Source organism: Oryx dammah, unplaced genomic scaffold (genome assembly GCF_014754425.2).
Source record: "Oryx dammah isolate SB20612 unplaced genomic scaffold, SCBI_Odam_1.1 HiC_scaffold_3, whole genome shotgun sequence".
NCBI lineage: Eukaryota > Metazoa > Chordata > Mammalia > Artiodactyla > Bovidae > Oryx > Oryx dammah.
Genome location: NW_024070187.1, coordinates 116,063,087 through 116,087,453, shown reverse-complemented (window position 1 = coordinate 116,087,453; position 24,367 = coordinate 116,063,087). Strand labels below are relative to the sequence as shown.

At 48.8% G+C, this 24,367-nt stretch overlaps 1 protein-coding gene and 1 long non-coding RNA gene across 5 annotated transcripts in view; both read left to right on the top strand.

Annotated features, from left to right (window-relative positions):
• PCGF3 (polycomb group ring finger 3) overlaps positions 1-23,677 on the top strand; it is a 47,299-nt gene extending 23,622 nt beyond the window's left edge. For all 4 annotated transcript variants that reach the window (XM_040237730.1, XM_040237733.1, XM_040237731.1 and 1 more), the window contains 3 exons: positions 9,771-9,908; positions 19,387-19,467; positions 19,857-23,677. In XM_040237730.1, the coding sequence (XP_040093664.1) occupies positions 9,771-9,908; positions 19,387-19,467; positions 19,857-19,904 (267 nt within the window). In that variant the 3' untranslated portion in view covers positions 19,905-23,677. The remainder of the gene's footprint in view (positions 1-9,770; positions 9,909-19,386; positions 19,468-19,856) is intronic.
• On the top strand, positions 2,676-3,980 carry LOC120861858. The gene is made up of 2 exons (XR_005720628.1): positions 2,676-3,103; positions 3,870-3,980. It is a non-coding gene; the product is annotated as an uncharacterized LOC120861858 (long non-coding RNA).
• Positions 23,678-24,367: the final 690 nt, after the last annotated feature.

Genomic DNA, 24,367 nt, shown 5'->3' with positions numbered 1-24,367 from the left:
AACTGCAGTCAGAATAGCCAGGACGCAGCTTGCTGCTGGTGGCAGTCACTGTCAGGGATCAAGCGAGAATCACGGGGCCCTCCTGGCGATCCTGCTGGGAGCGTGAGGGTGTCGCACCTCCCCGTCGCGGCTTCTCTAAGCGCACCTTGACTTGGCGCCTCCAGTGGTCCTCACACGCCCTGATGGAGCGGTTGTCTCATCAGCGTCAGAATAAGAAAATGTCAGCCCTCGCTGTCACTCAGCGTGATTTGGGAGGCCCCGGCCCCAACAGTCAGGAGACAGGAACGTGAGCTGGGCGTGCTGTGACTCTCGGGCACACACCTGTGACTCAGCTCCTCGAGGTGCTGAGACCCCCTTTTCCAGTGGTAGGACCAGCGTGTCAGAGTCAGAGGGTGGGTGGCTTTGTTCAGAAAATTAATAAGAACTTTAATGCAGCCTAGCAATAAATGTGAGAGACCAAAACAAAGATACCAGAACCTTCTGGAAGAACACAGAGAAATTGCATAATTGGGTGTTCCTGGATGGAACGTTGACCTTAGGATTCGAGTTCTCCCGAAATTAATCTCAGTGGTTGTGATTGTAATCAATTTTATGAATAAGAATGTAATCAACTGCTTCTGAAGCTCATCTGAAGGAGGAAAAAGTCACCAGTAGCCCTGAGAACTTAGGGTCTTGGCTGTAGCAGAATATATGTGTAACATATCCGCACACACACATTTATACATATAGGCTCCTTAGGAGACACTGAGATTCAGCTCCAGACCGTTGTAGTAAAACAAATCGTGCATTTGTTTATTTCCCAGTGCATATAAAAGTTATGCTTCCACTATATTGTGGTCTATCAAGTGTGAGGTTTTGTTATATCTAAAAAACAGCGTTGTTTAGTCACTAAGTTGTGCCCGAGTCTTTTGCAACCCCAGGGACTGCAACCCCCAAGGCTCCTCTGCCCATAGGACCAGGCGCGAATACTGCAGTCCGTTGCCATTTCCTTCCCCAGGGGATCTTCCCAGCCCAGGGATCGAACCCACGTCTCGTGCATCTGCTGCATTACAGGCGGGTTCTCTCCCACTGAGCCACCAGGGGAGCCCTCAGTTCAGTCCAGTCCAGTCGCTCGGTCGTGCCCGACTCTCTGCGACCCTGTGAATCGCAGCACGCCAGGCCTCCCTGTCCATCACCAGCCCCCGGAGTTCACTCAGACTCACGTCCGTCGAGTCCGTGATGCCATCCAGCCATCTCATCCTCTGTCGTCCCCTTCTCCTCCTGCCCCCAATCCCTCCCAGCATCAGAGTCTTTTCCAATGAGTCAACTCTTCGCGTGAGGTGGCCAAAGTACTGGAGTTTCAGCTTTACCATTATTCCTTCCAAAGAAATCCCAGGGCTATTCTCCTTCAGAATGGACTGATTGGATCTCCTTGCAGTCCAAGGGACTCTTAAGAGTCTTCTCCAACACCACAGTTCAAACGCATCAATTCTTCGGCACTCAGCTTTCTTCACAGTCCAACTCTCACATCCATACATGACCACTGGAAAGACCATAGCCTTGACTAGACGGACCTTAGTCAGCAAAGTAATGTCTCTGCTTTTGAATATGCTATCTAGGTTGGTCATAACTTTTCTTCCAAGGAGTAAGCCTCTTTTAATTTCATGGCTACAGTCACCATCTGCAGTGATTCTGGAGCCCCCCAAAATAAAGTCTGACACTGTTTCCACTGTTTCCCCATCTATTTCCCATGAAGTGATGGGACCAGATGCCATGATCTTCATTTTCTGACTGTTGAGCTTTAAGCCAACTTTTTCACTCTCCTCTTGCATCAAGAGGCTTTTTAGTTCCTCTTCACTTTCTGCCATAAGGGTGATGTCATCTGCATATCTGAGGTTATTGATATTTCTCCCAGCAATCTTGATTCCAGCTTGTGTTTCTTCCAGTCCAGCGTTTCTCATGATGTACTCTGTATATAAGTTAAATAAGCAGGGTGACAAGATACAGCCTTGACGTACTCCTTTTCCTATTTGGAACCAGTCTGTTCCATGTCCAGTTCTATCTGTTGCTTCCTGACCTGCATACAGATTTCTCAAGAGGCAGGTTAGGTGGTCTGGTATTCCCATCTCTTTCAGAATGTTCCACAGTTTATTGTGATCCACACAAACACTTTGGCATAGTCAATAAAGCAGAAATAGATGTTTTTCTGGAACTCTCTTGCTTTTTCCATGATCCAGCGGATGTTGGCAATTTGATCTCTGGTTCCTCTGCCTTTTCTAAAACCAGCTTGAATATCAGGAAGTTCATGGTTCACATATTGCGGAAGCCTGGCTTGGAGAATTTTGAGCATTACTTTACTAGCATGTGAGATGAGTGCAGGGAAGCCCTCGGGGGGGGGAAAAAATAAGCTACGTTCCTTAATTAAAAGATACTTTATTGCCAAACCGTGCTAGCCATCATGTACCACAAACATTCAGTTCATAAAGAACGCAGCATCTGTGAAGTGCAGTGAAACAAAGGCTGCCTCTGTATATACCCTGTCATCTGGCAGCTCAGTGGTAAAGCACGTGTCTGCGGTGCAGGAGATGCACAAGACCCGGGTTTGACCCCTGGCTTGGGAGGATCCCCTGGAGAAGGAAACGGCAATGCACTCCAGTATCTTGCCTGGAGAACCCCGTGGACAAAGGAGCCTGGCGGGCTAACTCTATAGGGTTGAAGAGAGTCGGATACTACTGAGCAACTAGACACACATACATATATAAACACTGGGGTGCGGGACACCTCCCGGGGGTCCACGTCTCCGCCTTTCTGGGCTCTGAGAGTTACCTCCTGTTGGACTCGGAGGTCTCGCTGTGGTCTGGGTCAGGCTGCTGACCCAGCCTCTTCAGGTGCAGGGTGGGCCATCTTGTTAATCCCTGTTCTGTCAGTTTTAAACCTTTATTGTTACTAAATTTTGCCTTTTTTATCACAAACATGCCAAAAAGGTGTCTGTGATTGGCTGCTTTCAGAAGAGCCAGCAGGCTGTCCCGGGAACGGGGGAACGGGCCCCACTGCGCCCCTTGGAGGCCACAAGTCCACACCAGGCTGAGCCTCGAGCGTTGGTCTGTTGTTGGCCCCAAGAAAGGTAGGGTGGGGGTGGCCATGGCCCGAGACAGGCCTGCTGGGGCCTCCAGGTGTGAGGAGCAGGGGCAGGGCGGGCCTCCAGGCGTGAGGAGCAGGGGCGGGGTGGGGCGGGGCGGGGCGCCAGGCTGGAGCCTGGGGTGGGTGGGCAGCAGGGCTTTGGGCAGGTGGTGGTGCAGGTGCCCGGGACGCACTCGAAGGCAATCCTGGGGGACTTGCTGAGCTCTGCCGACCTGGGCCCTGAGTCCCCGCCTTTATGATGCAGCCGCAAACCACGGACACTGGAACCCAGGCGTCTTTGCGCAGCCTCCTGTCCTCAGCTAGAAACGCCTTCTGAGGTGGTTCTGAGGTGTGCCATGTGGCCGTGTGGTTGCCGTGTGGCGTGGTGCTGCGGTGGGCCCTGTGCTGTGTCCTGGGCGCTTGCATGGCCCAGGCCTCGGAACAAGGATTCTGCTGTTTTCTGTCTGGTGTTCTGACTGTTCCAGTCCTCACAGACTCCTGGGTGCTGGCCTTGGTCTTCCTGGCACATCTCCACGCGCTGTTCGTGCCAAACTCCGGGGTGTGTGATCTGTTTCATTGCCCATCCGCCTCCAGTTCCTGGGGCGGCCCTTGGTTCCTTCACACGCAGGGTCTTGCTGTGTTCATGGATGTGTGTTGCATGTTCTGATGTAATCATTTCACAGGAACTGTACGTATCTGTTTAGCTTTGGTATCAAGGTGAGAAGTCCCAGAGCTGAAGATAGTCTCTCTCTCCCATTTTTATTCTCTAGGAAAGTTTGTATAAGATTGAGAACATCCATTTTATTGAATATTTTGTTTAAACTTCCCATGAAGCCATCAGATCTTAGCTGTGAAAAGAAGAGAAGTGAAAAGCAAAGGAGGAAAAGAAAGATAGAAGCATCTGAATGCAGAGTTCCAAAGAATAGCAAGAAGAAATAAGAAAGCCTTCCTCAGCGATCAATGCAAAGATGGGCTCGATAAAGTACAGAAATGGTATGGACCTAACAGAAGCAGAAGATATTAAGAAGAGGTGGCAAGAATACACAGAAGAACTGTACAAAAAAGATCTTCACGACCAAGATAATCACGATGGTGTGATCACTCACCTAGAGCCAGACATCCTGGAGTGTGAACTCAAGTGGGCCTTAGAAAGCATCACTGCGAACAAAGCTAGTGGAGGTGATGGAATTCCAGTTGAGCTATTTCAAATCCTGAAAGATGATGCTGTGAAAGTGCTGCACTCAATATGCCAGCACATTTGGAAAACTCAGCAGTGGCCACAGGACTGGAAAAGGTCAGTTTTCATTCCAGCCTCAAAGAAAGGCAATGCCAAAGAATGCTCAAACTATCGCACAATTGCACTCATCTCACACGCTAGTAAAGTAATGCTCAAAATTCTCCAAGCCAGGCTTCAGCAGTACGTGAACCGTGAACTTCCTGATGTTCAAGCTGGTTTTAGAAAAGGCAGAGGAACCAGAGATCAAATTGCCAACATCCGCTGGATCATGGAAAAAGCAAGAGAGTTCCAGAAAAACATCTATTTCTGCTTTATTGACTATGCCAAAGCCTTTGACTGTGTGGATCACAATTAACTGTGGAACATTCTGAAAGAGATGGGAATACCAGACCACCTGACCTGCCTCTTGAGAAACCTATATGCAGGTCAGGAAGCAGCAGTTAGAACTGGACATGGAACAACAGACTGGTTCCAAATAGGAAAAGGAGTACGTCAAGGCTGTATATTGTCACCCTGCTTATTTAACTTATATACAGAGTACATCATGAGAAACGCTGGGCTGGAAGAAACACAAGCTGGAATTAAGATTGCCGGGAGAAATATCAATAACCTCAGGTATGCAGATGATACCACCCTTATGGCAGAAAGTGAAGAGGAACTAAAAAGCCTCTTGATGAAAGTGAAAGAGGAGAGTGAAAAAGTTGGCTTAAAGCTCAACAGTCAGAAAACGAAGATCATGGCATCTGCTCCCATCACTTCATGGGAAATAGATGGGGAAACCGTGGAAACAGTGTCAGACTTTATTTTGGGGGGTTCCAAAATCACTGCAGATGGTGACTGCAGCCATGAAATGAAAAGATGCTTACTCCTTGGAAGGAAAGTTATGACCAACCTAGATAGCATATTCAAAGCAGAGACATTACTTTGCCGACTAAAGTCCGTCTAGTCAAGGCTGTGGTTTTTCCAGTGGTCATGTATGGATGTGAGAGTTGGACTGTGAAGAAAGCTGAGCGCCAAAGAATTGATGCTTTTGAACTGTGGTGTTGGAGAAGACTCTTAAGAGTCCCTTGGACTGCAAGGAGATCCAACCAGTCCATCCTAAAGGAGATCAGCCCTGGGTGTTCTTTGGAAGGAATGATGCTAAAGCTGAAACTCCAGTACTTTGGCCACCTCATGCGAAGAGTTGACTCACTGGAAAAGACTCTGATGCTGGGAGGGATTCGGGGCTGGAGGAAAAGGGGACGACCGAGGATGAGATGGCTGGATGGCATCACGGACTCGATGGACATGAGTCTGAGTGAACTCTGGGAACTGGTGATGGACAGGGAGGCCTGGCGTGCTGGGGTTCATGGGGTCGCAAAGAGTCGGACACGACTGAGTGACTAAACTAACTAGGAAGATTTTAAATTATAAATTAAATTTACTTAATGATTTTAATCCTACTTGAATCTTTTGTTTCTTTTTAAGATTATTTGATGTTATATTTTTTCTCAGAAAGTTTCTATTTGGACTTAGGTTTTCAAAGAATTCCTTTGTCTGTCGTTGGGCTTTGCAAGTGCCTGGTTACTTCTCCATTGCTCTTCCTAGTATCCCACTGGTGTCTCCTGCTTCTTGGGTCATTCTTGCCCGAGATGGAGCCACGTTCTTTTCTGTTAATTGTTTCTCCTTTCTGCTCTGTGTTCCCTGTTGTTCCTTCTCTACCTTCTTGAGTTGAACATTCTGTAATTTATGCATTGGAAATTTTGAACATCAAATCTTACAAACAAGGCGGCAGTAATCAAGACGTTGTATTGCAAGTGTTAAGGTAGATTTTTTAATCATTGTGGAGTGTGGAAATAGGCCCTTGGATTCAAGGTCATTGGGTTCCAGCACAGGTGCCATGGCCCTTCCTGAGGAAAGAACAGTGTCTTGGATGGTGCTGGGACCGCTGGACACCCGCATGCAGGAGACGCCCCCACACCCGGGCCTCTCGCGACGTGGAAAGAAAGTGAAAGTCGTGCAGGAGACGCCCCCACGCCCGGGCCTCTCAGGACGTGGAAAGAAAGTGAAAGTCGTGCAGAAGACCCCCACGCCCCCACCTCTCGCAACATGGAAAGTGAAAGTGAAAGTCGCTCAGTTGCACCCAGCTCTTCGCGACCCCATGGACTATACAGTCTGTGGAATTCTCCAGGCCAGAACACTGGAGTGGGTAGCCTTTTCCTTTTCCAGGGGATCTTCCCAACCCAGGGATCGAACCCAGTCTCCTGCGTTGCAGGTGGATTCTTTACCAACTGATCTATCAGGGAAGCCCAAGTTAACTCAAAATGTAAGAGCTCAAACCTGGAAACTTTGTGGGAAAACATGAGAGAAACTCCTTAGCATCTTGGGTTAGGTTTGTAGTTCTCAAATCCAAAACCAAGAACACAACTCAGGAAAGAAAACTGATGAAAGAAAATTCATCAGATGAAGAAATACTGCTCCTGGGACTCCCTGGCAGTCCAGTGGCTAAGATTCTGTGTTTCCCCTGCGAGGCACAGGTCAGCCACTGGTCAGGGAGCTGAGATCCCTCAAGCCATATGGCACAGCCAAAAGGAGTTGCTGCTCTTCAAAAGACACTACTGAGAAAAATTTTAAAAACCACAGGCTGGGAGAAAATACTAGCAAAGGACATTCCTGAAAAGGACTTTTATCTAGAATATGTAGCTCTTAACTCAGTAAGAAGATGAAGAATCCAGTTAACAAATTGGCAGACATTTCATCACAGAACAAATACAGATGTTTCATAGTCACATCCCCTGGTGGCTCAGCTGGTAAGGAATCTGCCTGCGATGTGGGAGACCCGGGTTCGATTCCTGGGTTGGGAGGGTCCCCTGGAGAAGGGAAGGACTACCCAGTCCAGTATTCAGGCCTGGAGGATTCCATGGACAGAGGAGCCTGGCAGGCTACAGTCCGTGGGGTCTCAAAGAGTCAGATTTGACTGAGCAGCTTTCACTATACTCACGTGAAACTGTGTTCAACATCATTAGTCATTAGGAAAATACAAATTAAAACCATAGTGAAATAGCATTTTACACTCACCAAGATGGCTGTCATCAAAAAAATGGTAACAGGTGTTGGCAAGGAGGTGGAGAAGGGGGTCAGCAACGTTAGGTGCTGCCGTGCACTTGAGTCTGCGCACTTGACTGTGTGAAAGAAGTCAGATGGGAGGACTGTGCTGCGTGGTTCCACCTGTAACCGTCCAAGAGAGGCTGGTCCACAAACGCAGGCCAGGGGTGGCTGGGGCGGACTGACCACCAAAGCCACGAGGCTCTTTATGAGGTGATGGGTCTGACCACAGACTGGGTGGCGTGGTGGTTGCACAACTCTTAAGTTGACTAAAAAGTACTGAATTGTATACTTAAAACATATATGTAAATTATACTGCAATGAAGCCGTTAAAAAATTACAAACGTGCTTTTAACTTAGTGTATTTCAATAGGTAATACATTTGGGGCCTCCCTCGTGGTTCAGCGGCTAAGACTCCCCTGCAGGGGGCCCGGGTCCAACCCCTGGTCTGGGAACGAGGTCCTGCATGAGGTACATTGTGGTCGTACGGTCCAGAGGGCAGTGCTGCGTGGGAGGGTTACGTGTTACTGTCCCGAATCCCACTTCATAGGGGTGCGCTTTGTGGCCACGCCTGTGTTTGCACAGCCTGGGCTTCCCAGAGTCCTGTGCAGCTCTGCGCCCCCTCCTCCCTGGGGACCCACCCAACGGCCTCCTGCTCCTGTTGTTGGGGGGCCGGTGCCTTCTTTCTCTGGCCGACCTCTGCGTTTTTTAAAAGTCCAGAATAAATGCGAGTTTCGTCTCCTCTGAACAGCAGCAGGGCTCTCCCGCCGCCTGGGCGCCTCCTTAGCCCCAGCTAGCCCGTCTGCTTCGGGCTCTTTCCTCCTGGGCTGCCGCTTCTCGTTTCTCATGCTTGTGCTCTGCGTTCATTTGCGGGTGGCTTCGCCCCGCTTCCTCTCTGAGCTAGTGTAGCTCTCCCTCTCTGGCGGCATGGTGGGAAGCACCGTGGCCGGCCTCAGCGCCTGAGCGCCAGCCCCTCGTGCAGGCCCACCCAGCCCTCTGGGCCTCGGTCCCCTGTGCGCCGAGGGCTGCAGGTTCCCTCTGATTTCCTTCCTGGAGTTGAGGATTTAACGTCTTGCATCCTTTGGGGGGACCCCTTCTGCCTTTATTTTCTCTTTTTCCCCTGGTCTCTTGTGATTTTCAGACTCTGTGGTCTGTCTTCATGCGTCTAACCTTTCCTTTGTTTTCTTATTTTAATTGATACCTTTCTGTCTATACTTCTTTTGGGTAATTTGCTCACATTGATCTTTCAGAAAATTGATCTGCGTTCAGCTGAAACTAATCTGTGGTTTGACCATCCATTGAGTTTTTAATTTGAATGAATATGTTTTTTATTTTTAGAAGTTATATTTGAATATCTTTTATACCTTCCTGTTCTGTATTCATGGTGTTATATTTTTAATTCCTTCTCTCATATCTAATAATTTTAGACATGTATATTTCAGTTATTAATGACTCTTTTGTTTGAGTTTGGGGGATCTGGTTTTTGGCACACCCTAACCATTCCTGGAGGAAGCCTCACCCCTGAGCGAGGCGAGGCGTCTCAGGTGGGGCCAGCTCAGCAGTGCAGCGTGGCCAGGCTGCCCCTCCACCGCGCCTGCATTCGGGGTCTCCTTGCTTAGCTTGTTGTCTCAAAGTTCCTTGTCACACGCTGAGTACTCTGACCCACTGAACTCCTGATCTCCTGAAAGGTAGCCGTGAACTTGAGACTTTGTGCCTTCCCTCAGCGTCCTCCGCCCTCTAGTGAGCTGGCCGAGTGTGACGTGCCCCTTGGTGGCCCTTCTGTGTGTGGGCCGTGGGGCCTGCCTTGTGACGTCTTTCCTCGTCATTCCTGCAGAACACTTGGCCTCTGTGGCGACGCATGTGTGTCCCGCCAGCTAGAGCTCTTACAACAGGATTTCCACCTTTCTCAGTTTAACTCTAGCATGTACTGCCACAATAAATAAATAATTCTCGGGTTTACTTTATTTATTTATTTTTTCCCCTGCTATTTCTTTTCTTTCTTTCTTTCTTTCTTTCTTTCTTTATTTATTATTTTTACTTTATTTTACTTCACAATACTGTGTTGGTTTTGCCATACATTGACATGAATTCGCCACGGGTGTACATGATCAGGTTTACTTTAAAGAACTGTATTAATAAAACAGAATTAATAATGTTAGATTGTTTTTCACAAAATGGCAAAAATAAACAGATTTTAAGGTAGTGTGTTTAGGTCAAAACAGATTTATGATTTCCAAAACCTCTGCAGTCTTAGATTTAACGGGATCGGTAGATGGCTGAGAGAGCCTCCAGGGAGCCGCCCCGTGGTGGCCCTCGGTGCTCCTCCGCAGCTGAGCCCTTTCTCTTGCAGGTGAGCATCTGTCTGGAATGCAACAGCAGCAAACTGCGGGGCTTGAAGCGGAAATGGATCCGCTGCTCAGCCCAGGCCACAGTCCTGCATCTGAAGAAGTTCATTGCCAAAAAACTTAACCTCTCGTCCTTCAACGAGGTAAACAGGAACTGTAACGAGCCACTTCTTATCTGTAGAGGTGACACTTCGGAAGTTCTTTGGTTTTGTTTGCTTTTTACAGTTTTGTTTGGAGATTTTCAATCAGAAAAAAAAGTCTTGTGTGTTGCCTACTCCCAGTTAGTGTGATAGTAAACAGTGGTGAAGGCAGTGGAGGCCCAGAGCCCATGAACATGGCGGCTACTGCTAAGAGAAGAGGGAAAGCCGTCGGGGTGGCAGCGAGATACGCTACAGGTTTTCACCACAAGAGAGATTCTGGTCTTTAATTTCACAAACAGATGGATGAGGATGGATAGAATGGGTGGGTTGACAGAGGATACTTCCAAGTTCTGATGAATGCTGAGACTGAGATAAAACCTGTGCTTTAGTGTGCAGGGCAGGGCGGTCCCAGAGGGAGAGCGAGCATGCTCGCTAGAGGTGTCCGACGCCCTCCTGAGGGCATTCACTTCTGCTTAAGCGTGGCTTGTCTGCAGGAGCTGGCCGTGCAGAAGCGTCAGGAAAAGGCACTGTGGGATGTAAAGCCAGGACTCATGATGAAAACAGCCCTCAGGCTGCAAGGAAAGTGGTGTCGCAGTCCAGAAAAAGAGGCAGGAGAGGCCAGTTGGGGAGAGTCTGGCAGAAGCCCCAGGAGAGCGGGCCGGTGAGGACAGAGAGAGGAGGCCAGCTCCTGAGATGTGCGTCGGAGAAGAGTGGGGTGGACATGGCCCCCACGGAGCTGTGTCCACACCTCAACCCCACAACCTATAATCGCGATCTATTAGGAAAAAAGATCTTTCAAGATGTAATGAAGTTAAGGGTCTTTAGATGAAATAATCCTGGATTGACCCTAAATCCAATGGCATGTGCCCGTACAAATGTGAGGCAGAGGGAAATATGAGACGCACAAAGAAGAGAAGATGGTGTGAAGATGGAGATAAGATCGGGGTGATGTGACCACAAGCCGAGGGAGGCCTGGAGGCCCCAGAAGCTGGTCTAGTTTCTTCTTGGTGCCTATAACAAAATGTTAGAGGAGAGGGATGAATTCAAGAATGAGCTGCCAAACAAAAGAGGAGCCTACAGCCCATCGAGTCTGTAAAAAGACGGTAATATTAGGGATCTGACTGTTAGAAAACACTCCAGAGAGAAGGCCAAGTGTGTAGCTGTTCACCCTTTTGCTAAAGGGTTTAGTTGCTTGACTCACGGTGGCTCAGCTGTCTCATGGGAGGAGTAGAGAGAGGAGTTATCCGAGAGAGATCCACAAAGGATTTTCATGTCAGTGGCCTGGATCTGGGACATACCCAGGAGACCCATGGTGTTTTTAAGAATGTGGTATCAGCAGAACCACCACCAACTTGGGCTGAAGGGGACAGAAACAGGAAGAAATGAGAGAAGGCTATCAGACTTCCAAAATTCTACCAGCAGGAAATAGGCTGTAAGAGATGCTCAGCTGCCAAGGTGAGCCACCCCAGAGGGTGAGGCCAGCACGGGCCCAAGAGAGCAGAACCTTGACCCGCAGTGATGTGTTCTCAGATCTTGAGACCAAATGGAATTTCCATACTGGATTTCAAATGTTATGGAGACCAGTGATGTCTTTATGCCTTCTAATATCTCTCCCTTTTGGACTAAGAATACCTATCCTGTCCCACACTTGGATTTTGGAAGCAAATAATGTGTTTTCTAGTTTCACAGATCCACAGCTAGAGAGGAATTTTTCCTCAGGATGCATCATACTCAGAGTCTCACCCATAGCTGATTGCTGTGATGTAAAAAATAAGCCCTGAGACTTTGGACTGATGGTGTGAAGATGAGATTTGGGGCTCTGGAGTTGATGCTAGAGTGGCTTGAGCCTCTAATGCATGCAGGGTGGATGTGGGTTTTACGGGGTCAGAGGACAGACTTGTAGTAGGTTAAGTGGTGACCCTGCAAAATACATCCAGTCTGTAACCCTGAGAGCATCTGAATACATCTTTATTTGAAAAAAGGTCTTTGTAGACATGCAGACAATGTTGGCGTGAAGAGACCTCCTGGATTATCCAGGCAGGCCGTAAATCCAGGGACTGGTGTCCTTAGAAGAGCAGACACAAATTGTCTCAGTAGATTTTAAAGGATGTTATACAAAGTGTCTTCTCATACCACAGCTGCATGAGGTTGGAAATCAATACCCAAAGGAAAGCTGGGAAAATCACAAAATTGTGGAAATTAAGCAACCAGTGGATCAAAGGAGAAATCAAAGAGTGATTAGAAAATACTTAGAGACAAAAAAAACAAGAATCCAAGATACCAAAACTAATGATGCGTTGAAAGCAGTGCTAAGGGGGAGGTTTATAGCTGTAAACACAGTAAAACCAAGGAAGATCTCAAATCAACAGACTCAGTTTACAACGTAAGGATCTAGAAGAAGACTAAGCTAAACCCAAAGCTGGCAGAAAGAAAAGAAAATACGGATTAGAGCAGAAATAAAATAGAGAATAAACGACAGAGAAGATCAGCGGCTTTTGAAAAAGATCAACAGTATTGGCAGACTTTGAGCTAGAGGGACTAAGAGAGAGGACTTGAGTCGAGTCAGCTTGAACGGGAGTGGGGACATCACTGCTGAGTCTGCAGAGACAGGTTTCCAGAGAGCACTCTGAGCATCTGTATGCCAGCAGATTGGATGACCTAGACGAGACAGACAGATGCCTAGAAACACAAAGCCTACCACGACAGTCACAAAGAATTAGGAAATTTGAATAGACCTGTAACTGGTAAGGAGGTTGAATCAGCAATCAGAAAATCTTGCAACGACAGAAAAGTCCTGGACCTGATGGCTTCCCTGAATTCTACCAAGCATTTAAAAAGCTAGTATCAATCCTTCTCAAACTTCTCTAAAAGGTTGAGGAGGAGGACCACTTCCTAACTCAGTTCATGATTTCAGCCTAACCCTGAGAAAGCCAGATGAAGACGTTACAAGGAAACTGCACAATATCCCTTGTTAACAGTGATGCAAAAAATCCTCAACAAAATAGTGATAAACAGAATTCAACATATTAAAAGGATTTACACACCATACCTAAGTGGGCTTCAAGGGATTAGGTCAGATGGAGCGCCTGAAGAACTATGGATGGAGGCTTGTGACATTGTCCAGGAGGCATTGATCAAGACCATCCCCAAGAAAAAGGAATGCAAAAGGCAAAATGGCTGTCTAAGGAGGCCTTACAAATAGCTGAGAAAAGAAGAGAGGCGAAAGGCAAAGAGGAAAAGGAAAGATATACCCATCTGAATGCAGAGTTCCAAAGAATAGCAAGGAGAGATAAGAAAGCCTTTCTCAGTGATCAGTGCAAAGAAAAAGAGGAAAACAGTAGACTGGGAAAGACTAGAGATCTCTTCAAGAAAATTAGAGATACCAAGGGAACATTTCATGTAAAGATGGGCTCGATAAAGGACAGAAATGGTATGGAGCAAACAGAAGCAGAAGGTATTAAGCAGAGGTGGCAAGAACACACAGAAGAACTACACAAAGAAGATCTTCATGACCCAGATAACCACGACGGTGTGATCGCTCACCTAGAGCCAGACATCCTGGAATGCGAAGCCAAGTGGGCCTCAGGAAGCACAAACAAAGCACGGACAAACCTAGGAGAGGTGATGGGATTACAGCTGAGCTGTTTCAGGTCCTAAAAGACTTGCTGTGAGCACTGCACTCCACATGCCAGAAAATTTGGGAAACTCAGCAGTGGCCACAGGACTGGAAAAGGTCAGTTTTCATTCCAATCCCAAAGAAAGGCAGTGTCAAAGAAAGTTCTAACTACCGCACAATTGCACTCATCTCATAGGCTAGCAAAGTAATGCTCAAAATTCTCCAAGCCAGGCTTCAACAATACATGATCCATGAACTTCCAGATGTTCAAGCTGATTTAGAAAAGGCAGAGGAACCAGACAGAGTTCAAATTGCCAACATCCTTTGGATCATCAAAAAAGCAAGAGAATTTCAGAAAAAAAAAAAAATCTGCTTTGTTGACTACACCAAAGCCTTTGACTGTGTGGATCACAACAAAATGTGGAAAGTTCTTCAAGAAAGGGGAATACCAGACCACCTTACCTGCCTCATGAGAAATCGGAATGCAGGTCAAGAAGCAACTATTAGAACCGGGCATGAAATGAAGAACTGGTTCCACACTGGGAAAGAAGTACCTCAAGGCTGTATATTATCACCCAGCTTATTTAACTTATATGCAGGGTATATCATGAGAAACGCTGGGCTGGATGAAACACAAGCTGGAATCAGGATTGCCAGGAGACACATCAGTAACCTCAGATACGCAGATGACACCACCCTTATGGCAGAGTGAAGAACTAAAGAGCCTTTTGATGAAAGTGAAAGAGGAGAGTGAAAAAGCTGGCTTAAAACTCAACATTCAGAAAACTAAGATTATGGCATCTGGTCCCATCACTTCATGGCAAATAAACAGGGAAAAAGTGGACACAGTGAGAGACTTTATTTTCTTGGGCTCCAAAATCACTGCAGATGGTGACTGCAGCCATGAAATTAAAAGATGCTTGCTCCTTGGAAGAAAAGCTATGACGAACCTAGACAGCATATTAAAAAGCAGAGACATTACTTTGCCGACAAAGGTCCGTCTAGTCAAAGCTGTGGTTTTTCCAGTAGTCATGTATGGATATGAGAGATGGACTATAAAGAAAGCTGAGTGCTGAAGAATTGATGCTTTTGAACTGTGGTGTTGGAAAAGACTCTTGAGAGTCCCTTGGACTGCAAGGAGATCCAACCAGTCCATTCTGAAGGAAATCAGTCCTGAATATTCACTGGAAGGACTAATGCTGAAGCTGAAACTCCAATACTTTGGCCACCTGATACGAAGAACTGACTCATTTGAAAAGACTCCGATACTGGGAGGGATTGAAGGCAGGAAGAGAAGGGGACAACAGAGGATGAGATGGTTGGATGGCATCACCAATGCAATGGACATGAGTTAGAGTAAACTCCAGGAGCTGGTTGATGGACAGGGAAGCCTGGCGTGCTACAGTCCATGGGGTCGCAAAGAGTCATACACAACTGAGCGACTGAAGAGCGAGGAAGAAGAATATGTAGAAAACTCTAAAAATTCCACAGAAAGACCCTGTCAGAACTAACCGCAAGGTAGCAAAATGCAAAGTGAGCAGAGAAATCAGATGCAATTTTGTACATGAGCAATGAACAAGCTGAAAAGCAGATTATAAAACTAAATACATTTATAATAGCATCAAAATAATATACTCAGCCATAAAAAGAAATAAAATTAGGTCATTTGTAGAGACGTGGATAGACTTAAAGACTGTCATACAAAGTGAAGTGTCAGAGAAAACAAATACGTTAACACATGTGTGGAATGTAGAAAAATGGTTTAGATTATGTTATTATGTGCAAAGCAGAAATAGAGACACAAACATAGAGAACAAACATGGACATCAAGAGAGGAAAGCTGGGGAATGGACTGGATTGGGAGCCTGAGCTTGACATGCGTGCACTGTGGACGCTGTATATGAAATACGCAGTTGACGAGAACGCACTGCACAGCTCCGAGAACGGTGCCCACTGCTCTGTGGCGACACAATGGGGAGGAAATCCGAAGAAGAGAGCAGACAGGCACGCCTGCAGCTTATTCACTCTGCTGTACAGTAGAAACCGCCACACCATTATAAAGCAACCCCAGCCCAATGAAAACGATTTTAGAAAATGAAATACTTAGGAATTAAGTTAACGAAAGGAGTGAAAGACTCGTACAGTGAAAATTATAGAAAATGCTGAAAAAATGAAAGACAGAAGCAAGTGGAAACGTATACCACATTCATGGACTAGAAGACTTATTGTTTAAAATGTCAGCATTACCCAAATGAACTACAGATTCAATGGAATTCCTGTCAAAATCCCAAAGATATTTCTTGCAGAAATAAAAATGCATCCTGATTTTTTTATGGATTCTTAAAGAACCCAGATGGTGACTGCAGCCATGAAATTAAAAGATGCTTACTCCTTGGAAGAAAAATTATGACCAACCTAGATAGCATATTCAAAAGCAGAGACATTACTTTGCCGACTAAGGTCCGTCTAGTCAGGGCTATGGTTTTTCCAGTGGTCATGCATGGATGTGAGAGTTGGACTGTGAAGAAAGCTGAGCGCCGAAGAATTGATGCTTTTGAACTGTGGTGTTGGAGAAGACTCTTGAGGGTCCCTTGGACTGCAAGGAGATCCATCCAGTCCATTCTGAAGGAGATCAGCCCTGGGATTTCTTTGGAAGGAATGATGCTAAAGCTGAAACTCCAGTACTTTGGCCACCTCATGCGAAGAGTTGACTCATTGGTAAAGACTCTGATGCTGGGAAGGATTGGGGGCAGGAGGAGAAGGGGACGACCCAGGATGAGATGGCTGGATGGCGTCACAGACTCGATGGACGTGAGTCTGAGTGAGCTCCGGGAGCTGGTGATGGACAGGGAGGCCTGGCGTGCTGCGATTCATGGGGTCGCAGAGAGTCGGGCATGACTGAGCGACTGAACTGAACTGAAAGAACCCAAATAGCCAAAACAACCTTGAAAAAGAACAAAACTGGAGGACTCACAGCTTCCCGGTGCAATAGAGAAGAAAACTGTGGTGCTGGCATTGAGACAGACAGACAAATGGCACAGAGTAGAGAATGGAATGAATCCTCACATCTGAGGTCAGCTGACAAGGTCCTAAGATCCTCTCATGAGGGAAGGACAGCCTTCCAGCAGATGCTGCTGCGAAAGCTGGGTGTCCACGCGCAAGAGAATGGCACTCGGCCCTCACCTGACGCAGCGCTCAAAACGCAGCTCAGTGTGTCAGGGACATAAATGTGACCCCGAAACAAAGCTCCTAAAACACAGGACAGAAACTTGGCCCTGGACTCGGCACTGATTGCTCGGACGGAAAACCCAAGGAGCAGGTAACAAAAGAAAGATTAGACGATTTGAACTTCGTTGAAGTGAAAAAAAAAAAGAAATTGTATGGAATGGAAGGAAATATTTATAAATCATATATCTGACAAGTCTGTCCAGAATAGATGGACTATTTCTAAAGTTGAACACAAAAAACTCAGTTACACAGTGAGCAGTGGACTTGAGCAGACTTTTCTCCAGAGATGCACAAACGCCAGTAAGCTTGTGAAGACATACTTGACCTCGCTAATCACGGGAGAGACGCAAGCCGGAACTGTGACGAGACCTACCTCAAGTCCAGTAGGGCGGCTGCTGCAGAAACTGAGAAACAAGTGCTGGTGAGGATGTGGAGAAATTGGCACACTTGTGCACTGTTGATGGGGCGTAAATGGGTGCAGCCACTGTGGAAAACACTGAGGACTTCTCAGAAAACTAAACAGAACTAGCGTGAGATCCCACAGCGCCACTTGGGATCACCCAGGAGAAGTGAGAACAGGATCCCGAGGGAGTGTCTGTACCCCCACGCTTACAGCACCAAGTGTCCATCAGTGGGTGATGGACAAGCAGAGTGTGGTCCGTCCATACAGTGGAATATTCTGCCTTAAACAGGAAGGACATTCTAACACCTGCTACAACATAGATGAATCTTGAGCAGACTGTGCTAAATGAAGTAAGCCAAACACAGAAGGACAAATACTGTCCAGTTCCACTCATACTGGGTCCCCAGAGGTATCGGAATCATACAGACAGAAAGTAGGATAGGAGTTGCCGGTGCTGGCGAGGGGACGGGCGGTTACTGACTAAGCGGGCAGTTACAGGCTTACACACGCAGAGTCCGTGGATGGGCATGGCGGCAGAGCACATCATGGAGGTAGTAACACCACTGAGCTGTGCACTTGAAAATGGCTAAGCTGGTAAATTGTACGTGCATCTTACCCCAGTTACTTTAACCGTAAAAGAGAATGAACTGTTGGTGCACACAGAGGAGCGAGGAGAGAGAGTCTGGGGCCACCTCAGGACGGAAGCAGGGTTGGAAGGATGCTGCCCCGTGCCAGCGAGTCCTGGCGCCTGCAGAGGGCCTGAGCCTGCGGGCTCCCAGACAGAACTCTGAGGACTCCACTTCTGGCGTTCTCTGTCCTGATGCGCAGTTGTGCTGTTTCCACGGCAGACACAGGAAGCACACGTCGGGACCCTTCCTCCCCTGCCTTGAGAGAGAAGTTTAAAAGACCGTCTGGGAATTCCTGGTGGCCCAGTGGTTAAGACTCGGTGCTTTCACTGCAGTAGCCTGGGTTCAGTACCCTGGTCAGGGAACTACAGTCCTGTGGGCTGCATGGCATTGCCAAAAATAATAATAATAAAAAGACCATCCAGGTCAACACCATTTGTCGTCAGGGAAACACAAATTAAAACACTCCAAACCTACAGAATGTCCAAAACCTAGGGCCCCGGCACCACCACACGCTGGCAGAGACGTGGAGCAGCAGCAGCTCTTTACTGCCAGTGGAAAGGCAAGATGGAGCAGCCACTTAGGAAAGCAGTTCGAAAAAAAAAAAAAAGGAAAGCAGTTTGGCAGTCAAGCCCCTTGGTGCTTACCCAACGGAGGTGAAAACTTAGGTCCACGAGAAAACTTACACACGGATGTTTATAGCAGCTTAGTCATAGTTGCCAAAATTTGGAAGCCAAGGCATCCTTCAGAGGTAAATGGATAAGCAAACTGTGGTCCATCCAGACAGTGGAACGTCACTCGGCCAAGAGAAAAGAGCTAACGGCGTGAGAGACGTGGAGGAGCCTTCAGTGCATATGACCGTGGAAGAAGGCAATCTAAACAGCCTGCACGCTGCGACCCGCGCCTGTGACATCTGGAAAACCCGTGGAGACGGCGCAAGGAGCCGGGGCGGGGGGCGAGAGGGACAGGCCCCCCAGGAGCCCTAGGGCCGCGAGCCTGCTCGGGGCGACTCGTCTCTGTGTGTCTGTCCAGGCCCCCGGGAGGCACAGCACCGGCCCTGAGCCTGGTCGGGGCTGTGGTTGTGGGAGGTGAGGAGGTGTTGGCTGAGGCTCAGCAGGTGTAACAGGTTCACATCAGGGATGCTGCTGGCGGGGAGAGGCTGTGGGGTGGGGCCAGGAGATGGGTGAGGGCTCTGTACTACCTTCTGCTAAATTTTCCTGTGAACTGAAAACTGCTCTGAAAAGTCTTCATGAAAAAAAAGGGAAGAATTGTCTGTGGAGCCCATAACCTGTTTCCACTGAGGTGAGAGGGACAAGCCCGGCCAGGATGGACTGGAGCTGGGGCACGAGGTGCTTTTTGGTGACAGTAGCCTGCAGGCTGCCATCCCACAACACGGCTGCTGCCTTGCTGTGTGTGGACAGAGGCCTCTGAGTGCTCTCCACCCTCGGGTGGGGCGGGGGCGGCCTTCCAGGCTGCTTCCCGCCGGTGCTGCCCCAGAAGGAAGGCAGGTGGCTCTTCCCTGACAGGCGTGACTGCCTGCACCAGAGGCCCCGCGTCCTGAGCGCCGGGCCCTCGGCCCCGCTGACTGAGGTCTTGTTCTTCCGGCAGCTGGACATTTTATGCAATGAGGAGATCCTTGGCAAGGACCATACACTCAAATTCGTCGTCGTCACGAGGTGGAGATTCAAGGTGAGACCTTGCTGTGACTGTGTGTGGCTTCTTTCAGAGCTTAGGAGTAACAGCCCACCACGGGACTGTCAGCAGTGCACTTACTCTGAAGTCGTCAGCCCCAGGCGGCCAGGGTGGTGCAGTCCCCAGGCCCCCACTTGCCTCATCTGTCCTGGTCAAGGTGACTGACGTCCTGGGGAGGGAGGGGCCGCTGCAGCCAGAAGGCACCCTTCCAGCCACGCTGCCTCTCTGGAGCAGGAAACAGACGGGCGTGACCCCCAGGGTCTGCCTGAGAGCAGGGCAGAGACAGGCCGGCTGACCACTTCCTGGGGCCGGGCGCAGGGGCAGGCGGGGGCTCCCTCCACAGCTGATCCCTGCGGGGTCCCGGCCCCTCCCTCCTTGTCTTGCAGAAGGCGCCCCTCCTGTTGCACTACAGACCCAAGATGGACCTGCTGTGAGCACAGCGGAGACTCGGCGCCCAGGCGCCCGAGGGCACGCGCCAGGCGGGGCCAGAGCACGCGGGTGCTGCCCCAGGCGCCGCGTGGACCGGACCTCGAACAGAGAGTATTTATCACTTTTGTATGAGAATTCACACGCGACAAGACGCTCGGCACAGGGTTACAGACGTGATGCGCGGGGACCAGCGTGAGGACGACGAGGTGACGGCCTTCATTCCAACACGTGACCTTTGCTTGCTTTCCAGGTCTTGAAAATCTCAGTCACTTCCGTTCAGTTTATGGATTAGGTTTCACGATAGCCCCAAATACTTGTACGTTTATTGAATCCTTCCTAAGTTATTGAAAAAAATGTCTTTTCATGGTGAATGACGATATTTATGTTGCCTTTAGCTTCCTGAAGACTTAGAAGATATATAAAAATTTAATTTAAAAGCAACCAAAAGAGGTTTCCATGAGTATCGTGGGTTAGCCATGGTATTTCATTTTCCACGTTAGGGAATGTGAAGCCAGGGGCCTCTGACCCCCGGGGGACCCAGAGCCCAGGGCGGGGTGCTGCACCCCAGCACCAGTGCAGCTGCTCAGCAGAGCGGATGGGACCAGTCAACGCTGGTTCTCAGAACAGCTCTTCTTCTGAAAACTTGCTTTTATTAAATAGGGCACAAGTTGCTCAGTGCCGCCGGTTAACTTCATGCTGATTCTTTCCCCTTTTCGTTTTGCTGAAGGAATTGATGGTGGTTGCGGGGGTGGGGCTGGCACCCGGGGGTATGTCTCCACTGAAGCCCCAGGTGTGCAGACCCCAGGGCCCGCCCGGTCCACCCTCAGCAGTGGGCATATCCACCCTGCCCACCGCCCTCTCCCGGAGCAGACGGCGGGGCCGGCGGGGTCCTGTGCGTCAGACGCTGCTGTCCTCAGTTACTTAGGACCTAAAACCCGGCAAAGGCAGCACGCCCTCTGTTAACCTTTCTCCTCCCAAATGTTCGTATTTTTGTGGAATTCGAGAATAAACTCTTTGCCAGCACATCCATCTTTGTTCTTTCAAGATCGTAGTTTGGAATGTGTGGAGGCAGGAGCGAGGCGAGGGCCCCTCTGGGTGTGAGCCCATCCCGGCTGCGTCTGTCCCCGTGCGCGTCCGGCGGCTTTTGCCTGCGCTTCGGGCTCTTGCCTGCCGTCCCCTCGGCTCCCTGGGGTCCTGGGGCTGCCTCGTTCGGTAGGTAGTCTTGATGGTCTCCTGAGAGTTGGGTTTTCTGTGAAGAACGTCACCTTGGGGACTAGAATTTTTCTTGAACTTGCTTTGGCAGAGGTGGTCAGGCTCATCGACACTCAAGTTTGTTTATTTTCTTTTACTTCCTGTTTCATATGCATAAACGTCAGAAGCAGCTCCTTAGTGATGAGTAAAACAGAGTAACTCAGTCCAGGTGATTTTAATCTGAGGCCTTTCAGAAACCTAAAGCCAAGTTTTCCCTGGGAGTCGGTCACAGTTCACCTCTTTATTTAAGCCCATTACTCCCAGACTGTTTGAATTATTAGTTTCCTAAGCTCATTTTTCATGCAAATCGTTTTTCAGAGTTCCTATTCAAGGGTTTAATGAGTAGATGTGTATGAGTAAATATTACCTGTCTACCTCAGATACACATTTCTGCTGAAACGTTCTGTAAAACCATGTGTTCTCAACGCAGTTGAAGTATAAGACTAGAATTTAGGTATTCTGTGTGGTCAAGGTAAGGAAAGATTAAACAGTATGAGCGTCAATATTCAAATACCGTTAATTCAAGGTCAGACTAACAAGAGCCTGACTGTGTGATCTCATAGTGTGTGCCTGTAACCTTGCGCTGTCTTTGCGGTCACTTGAATTTGCTCTGGTGCTAAGTTGATGTACTTCATACACAGAGAGGTGGAGGCGGGTGAGCCGGGGCCACTGTCCCCCTAGGCCCCGACCACCCCAGCTCCTGCGTGTGTAGCGGGTGGTCCTGATGAAACCTCAGCAGCAGAAGTACCTGTTTTTCTAAGATGTCCCCATGCAGACTGTCTTCACTGCAGGAGAGCCCGGTCCTGCCACCTCTGGTCTGACGCAGCCTTAAGGGCCGGCGCTGGGGGCCTTGCAGCAGAGGGAAGCCTGCCCTGTCCTTGCGCACCTGCTTAGCATCAAAGGGAGACTCTTATCTTTTCCAGCATGAAAGCGGGATCAGTTAGTGATTGGATCCTGTCACTTTTTTTTTTTCTTAAACAGATAGAGTTACTGTGAAGTAGTTTTCACAACTGTTTATGCTGGTAAAACACACTGTCAGCAGCATCAGCGAGCTTGTCAGCAGTGCAGGGCCTCACTAGACACAGGCGTCAGGAAAACAGAAGATTCAGATAGAATATATAATATTGGATTTAAGATTTGGGGGGTGAAAAAGAAGAAAACTTAACTTTATAAAATTATTTATTCTATTTTAAGCCCTTTATCATGCTTTCCCATCCAGTTGTTGTTTTCAGTGGCCTAGCTTTATTTACAGGCATATAAAATGAAATTGCGAGGCGTTTTGCAAGCTTCTTCTTTTTACTTTGAGTAGCTTTAATCTGTGTTTTGTTTCTCACGGACGAAGCGCGGTTTCGCGTCTGCAGGAGGCTCCAGCGCGTTCCTAGAGTCTCGTTGAGTGGCCCGCAGCGTCTGTTCTGCTGACGTGAAGAAGGTGCAGGGGCCCCTCCGAACGTGTACACGCAGCTCAGATTCTTGTCCACTGTGCTCCTCACAAGAATGCTGTTGTCGGGAGTGTGTGGGGGCCTGCATGGGGGTGTCGGCCATCGGTGAGGGTAAGGGACCACGTGGCCGAGACCGGCCTCGTGCCGTGGGCCCGCCTGCTGGCGGCCCAGGACACGCCCCCTGCTGACCACAGCTGCGCCGGTGCCACTTCCCGGGCTCCAGAGCCCTGCAGGGCGTGCGGCCTCCACGCCCCCTCGTGATATTAGAAGTCTTTAGAAGTTCATTTGTTTTTTTCTCAAAGCCCACAGGATGTATTTCACAGTGATTTTGAAATGTGTCATTGGATCGAATATCCTAGGAACGAGCCAACGGATTTCTTTGCACGTGACTATTTGATGCGCTCTCAGAACACCGAGAATACATCTGGTGCAGATGAACCAGGAAAAGCTCCGCCCCTCTCTCTCCTCAGGAAATCATTTACACTCCAGCACATCACGTGGGACCTTCACGTGACGAACCAACGTGTTTCTTGCCTTGATGTTTAAACTAAATAGGTTGGGTTAAGTTGTTAGGAAACGATTCGGACAACACTGAAGTCATTGCTGAGATTCTGCCCCTGCTGGGGAGCTGCCCATCTCATCAGCTCACGAGTCTCCACATCTGGGGCGCGTCTGAGGGCCTGCATTTTGCCTGTCCCTGAGCACGTGTGTAGCATTCGTGTCAATGTCTATTCCAACAGCTTCGTCAGGTGCAAGAAAACCGATTTTCCTGAAAGATGTAGCGTTCAGGGGCGAGAGCCCTTGCCGACGCTGGTGTCCCCCGTGGAGCTCGGGGGCTGTGGGGGGCTGTGGGGGGCTGTGGAGGGGACACTGCACACACGTGTTTCTGACTGTTTAGTTTGGAAGTTTACATTTTTTATGCTTTGTGTTGGTGTGAAATTTTTTTGTACTATTGGTGGCTAGATTTTAATCTGAAAATCTTTTTTGAAATATTGCTTAAATGTTTTGATTTTATGATAGTGAAGCTTGTATTCAGTGTTTTGCCAATTGGTATTATATGCTTGTAATAAAAGCGAAAGGAAAACCTACCTAGTTCTCTGAAGCTGGAGGTTTGTTACCTGAGATGTTCGTAGGAGTGAAAGGTGGGTGCCCTGCTAGGGTGGTCCAGTACCCTGTGTATCGGTGAAGACCCGCACGCCCCGCACCAGGCCCACCCTCCCAGCCTGGCCCCTCTGCCCCACGTGGCAGCTGTGGCTGTGGCCTTGGATGCAGGCTTCACCGAGCTGGTCTGGTGTTTGGCGCCAGAGGTTTGATGGGCACTCTGGGAGCCCACGCTTGTCTGTTTGCCTGGAGAGGGAACTGTCTGGAGCTGTGTGCGCCAGGGGAGCTGTGTTAAAGAAAACCTGATTCCTGTTACCGGCAGACCGCCCGCAGACTGGCACCCTCTTCTCGTGCTAGCTGGGCTTCCCCAGAGCATGTGCACACGCAGGTTTCTCGTGAGGAGGCCCTCGGTGGGGCTGAGTGATGCCCATTCCCATGGGAGGACGCAGACTGCCCATTCTGAGGCGCGCTCACCTGAGGCACCCTCACACACACACCAGAGCAACTTCACTTGGGCACTGGGGCCCCGCCAGGTGGACACGACATCAGCCGTCGCAGACAGTTCAAGGGAAAAAGTGCTGTGCCCGAAACGTGGTTTCCAAAGGCTGAGTAATTGACAGCAGCCTTGAAAATCGGAGAAAGCTAGAATTGAAAAAAAGGGAATATATTGACCAAAA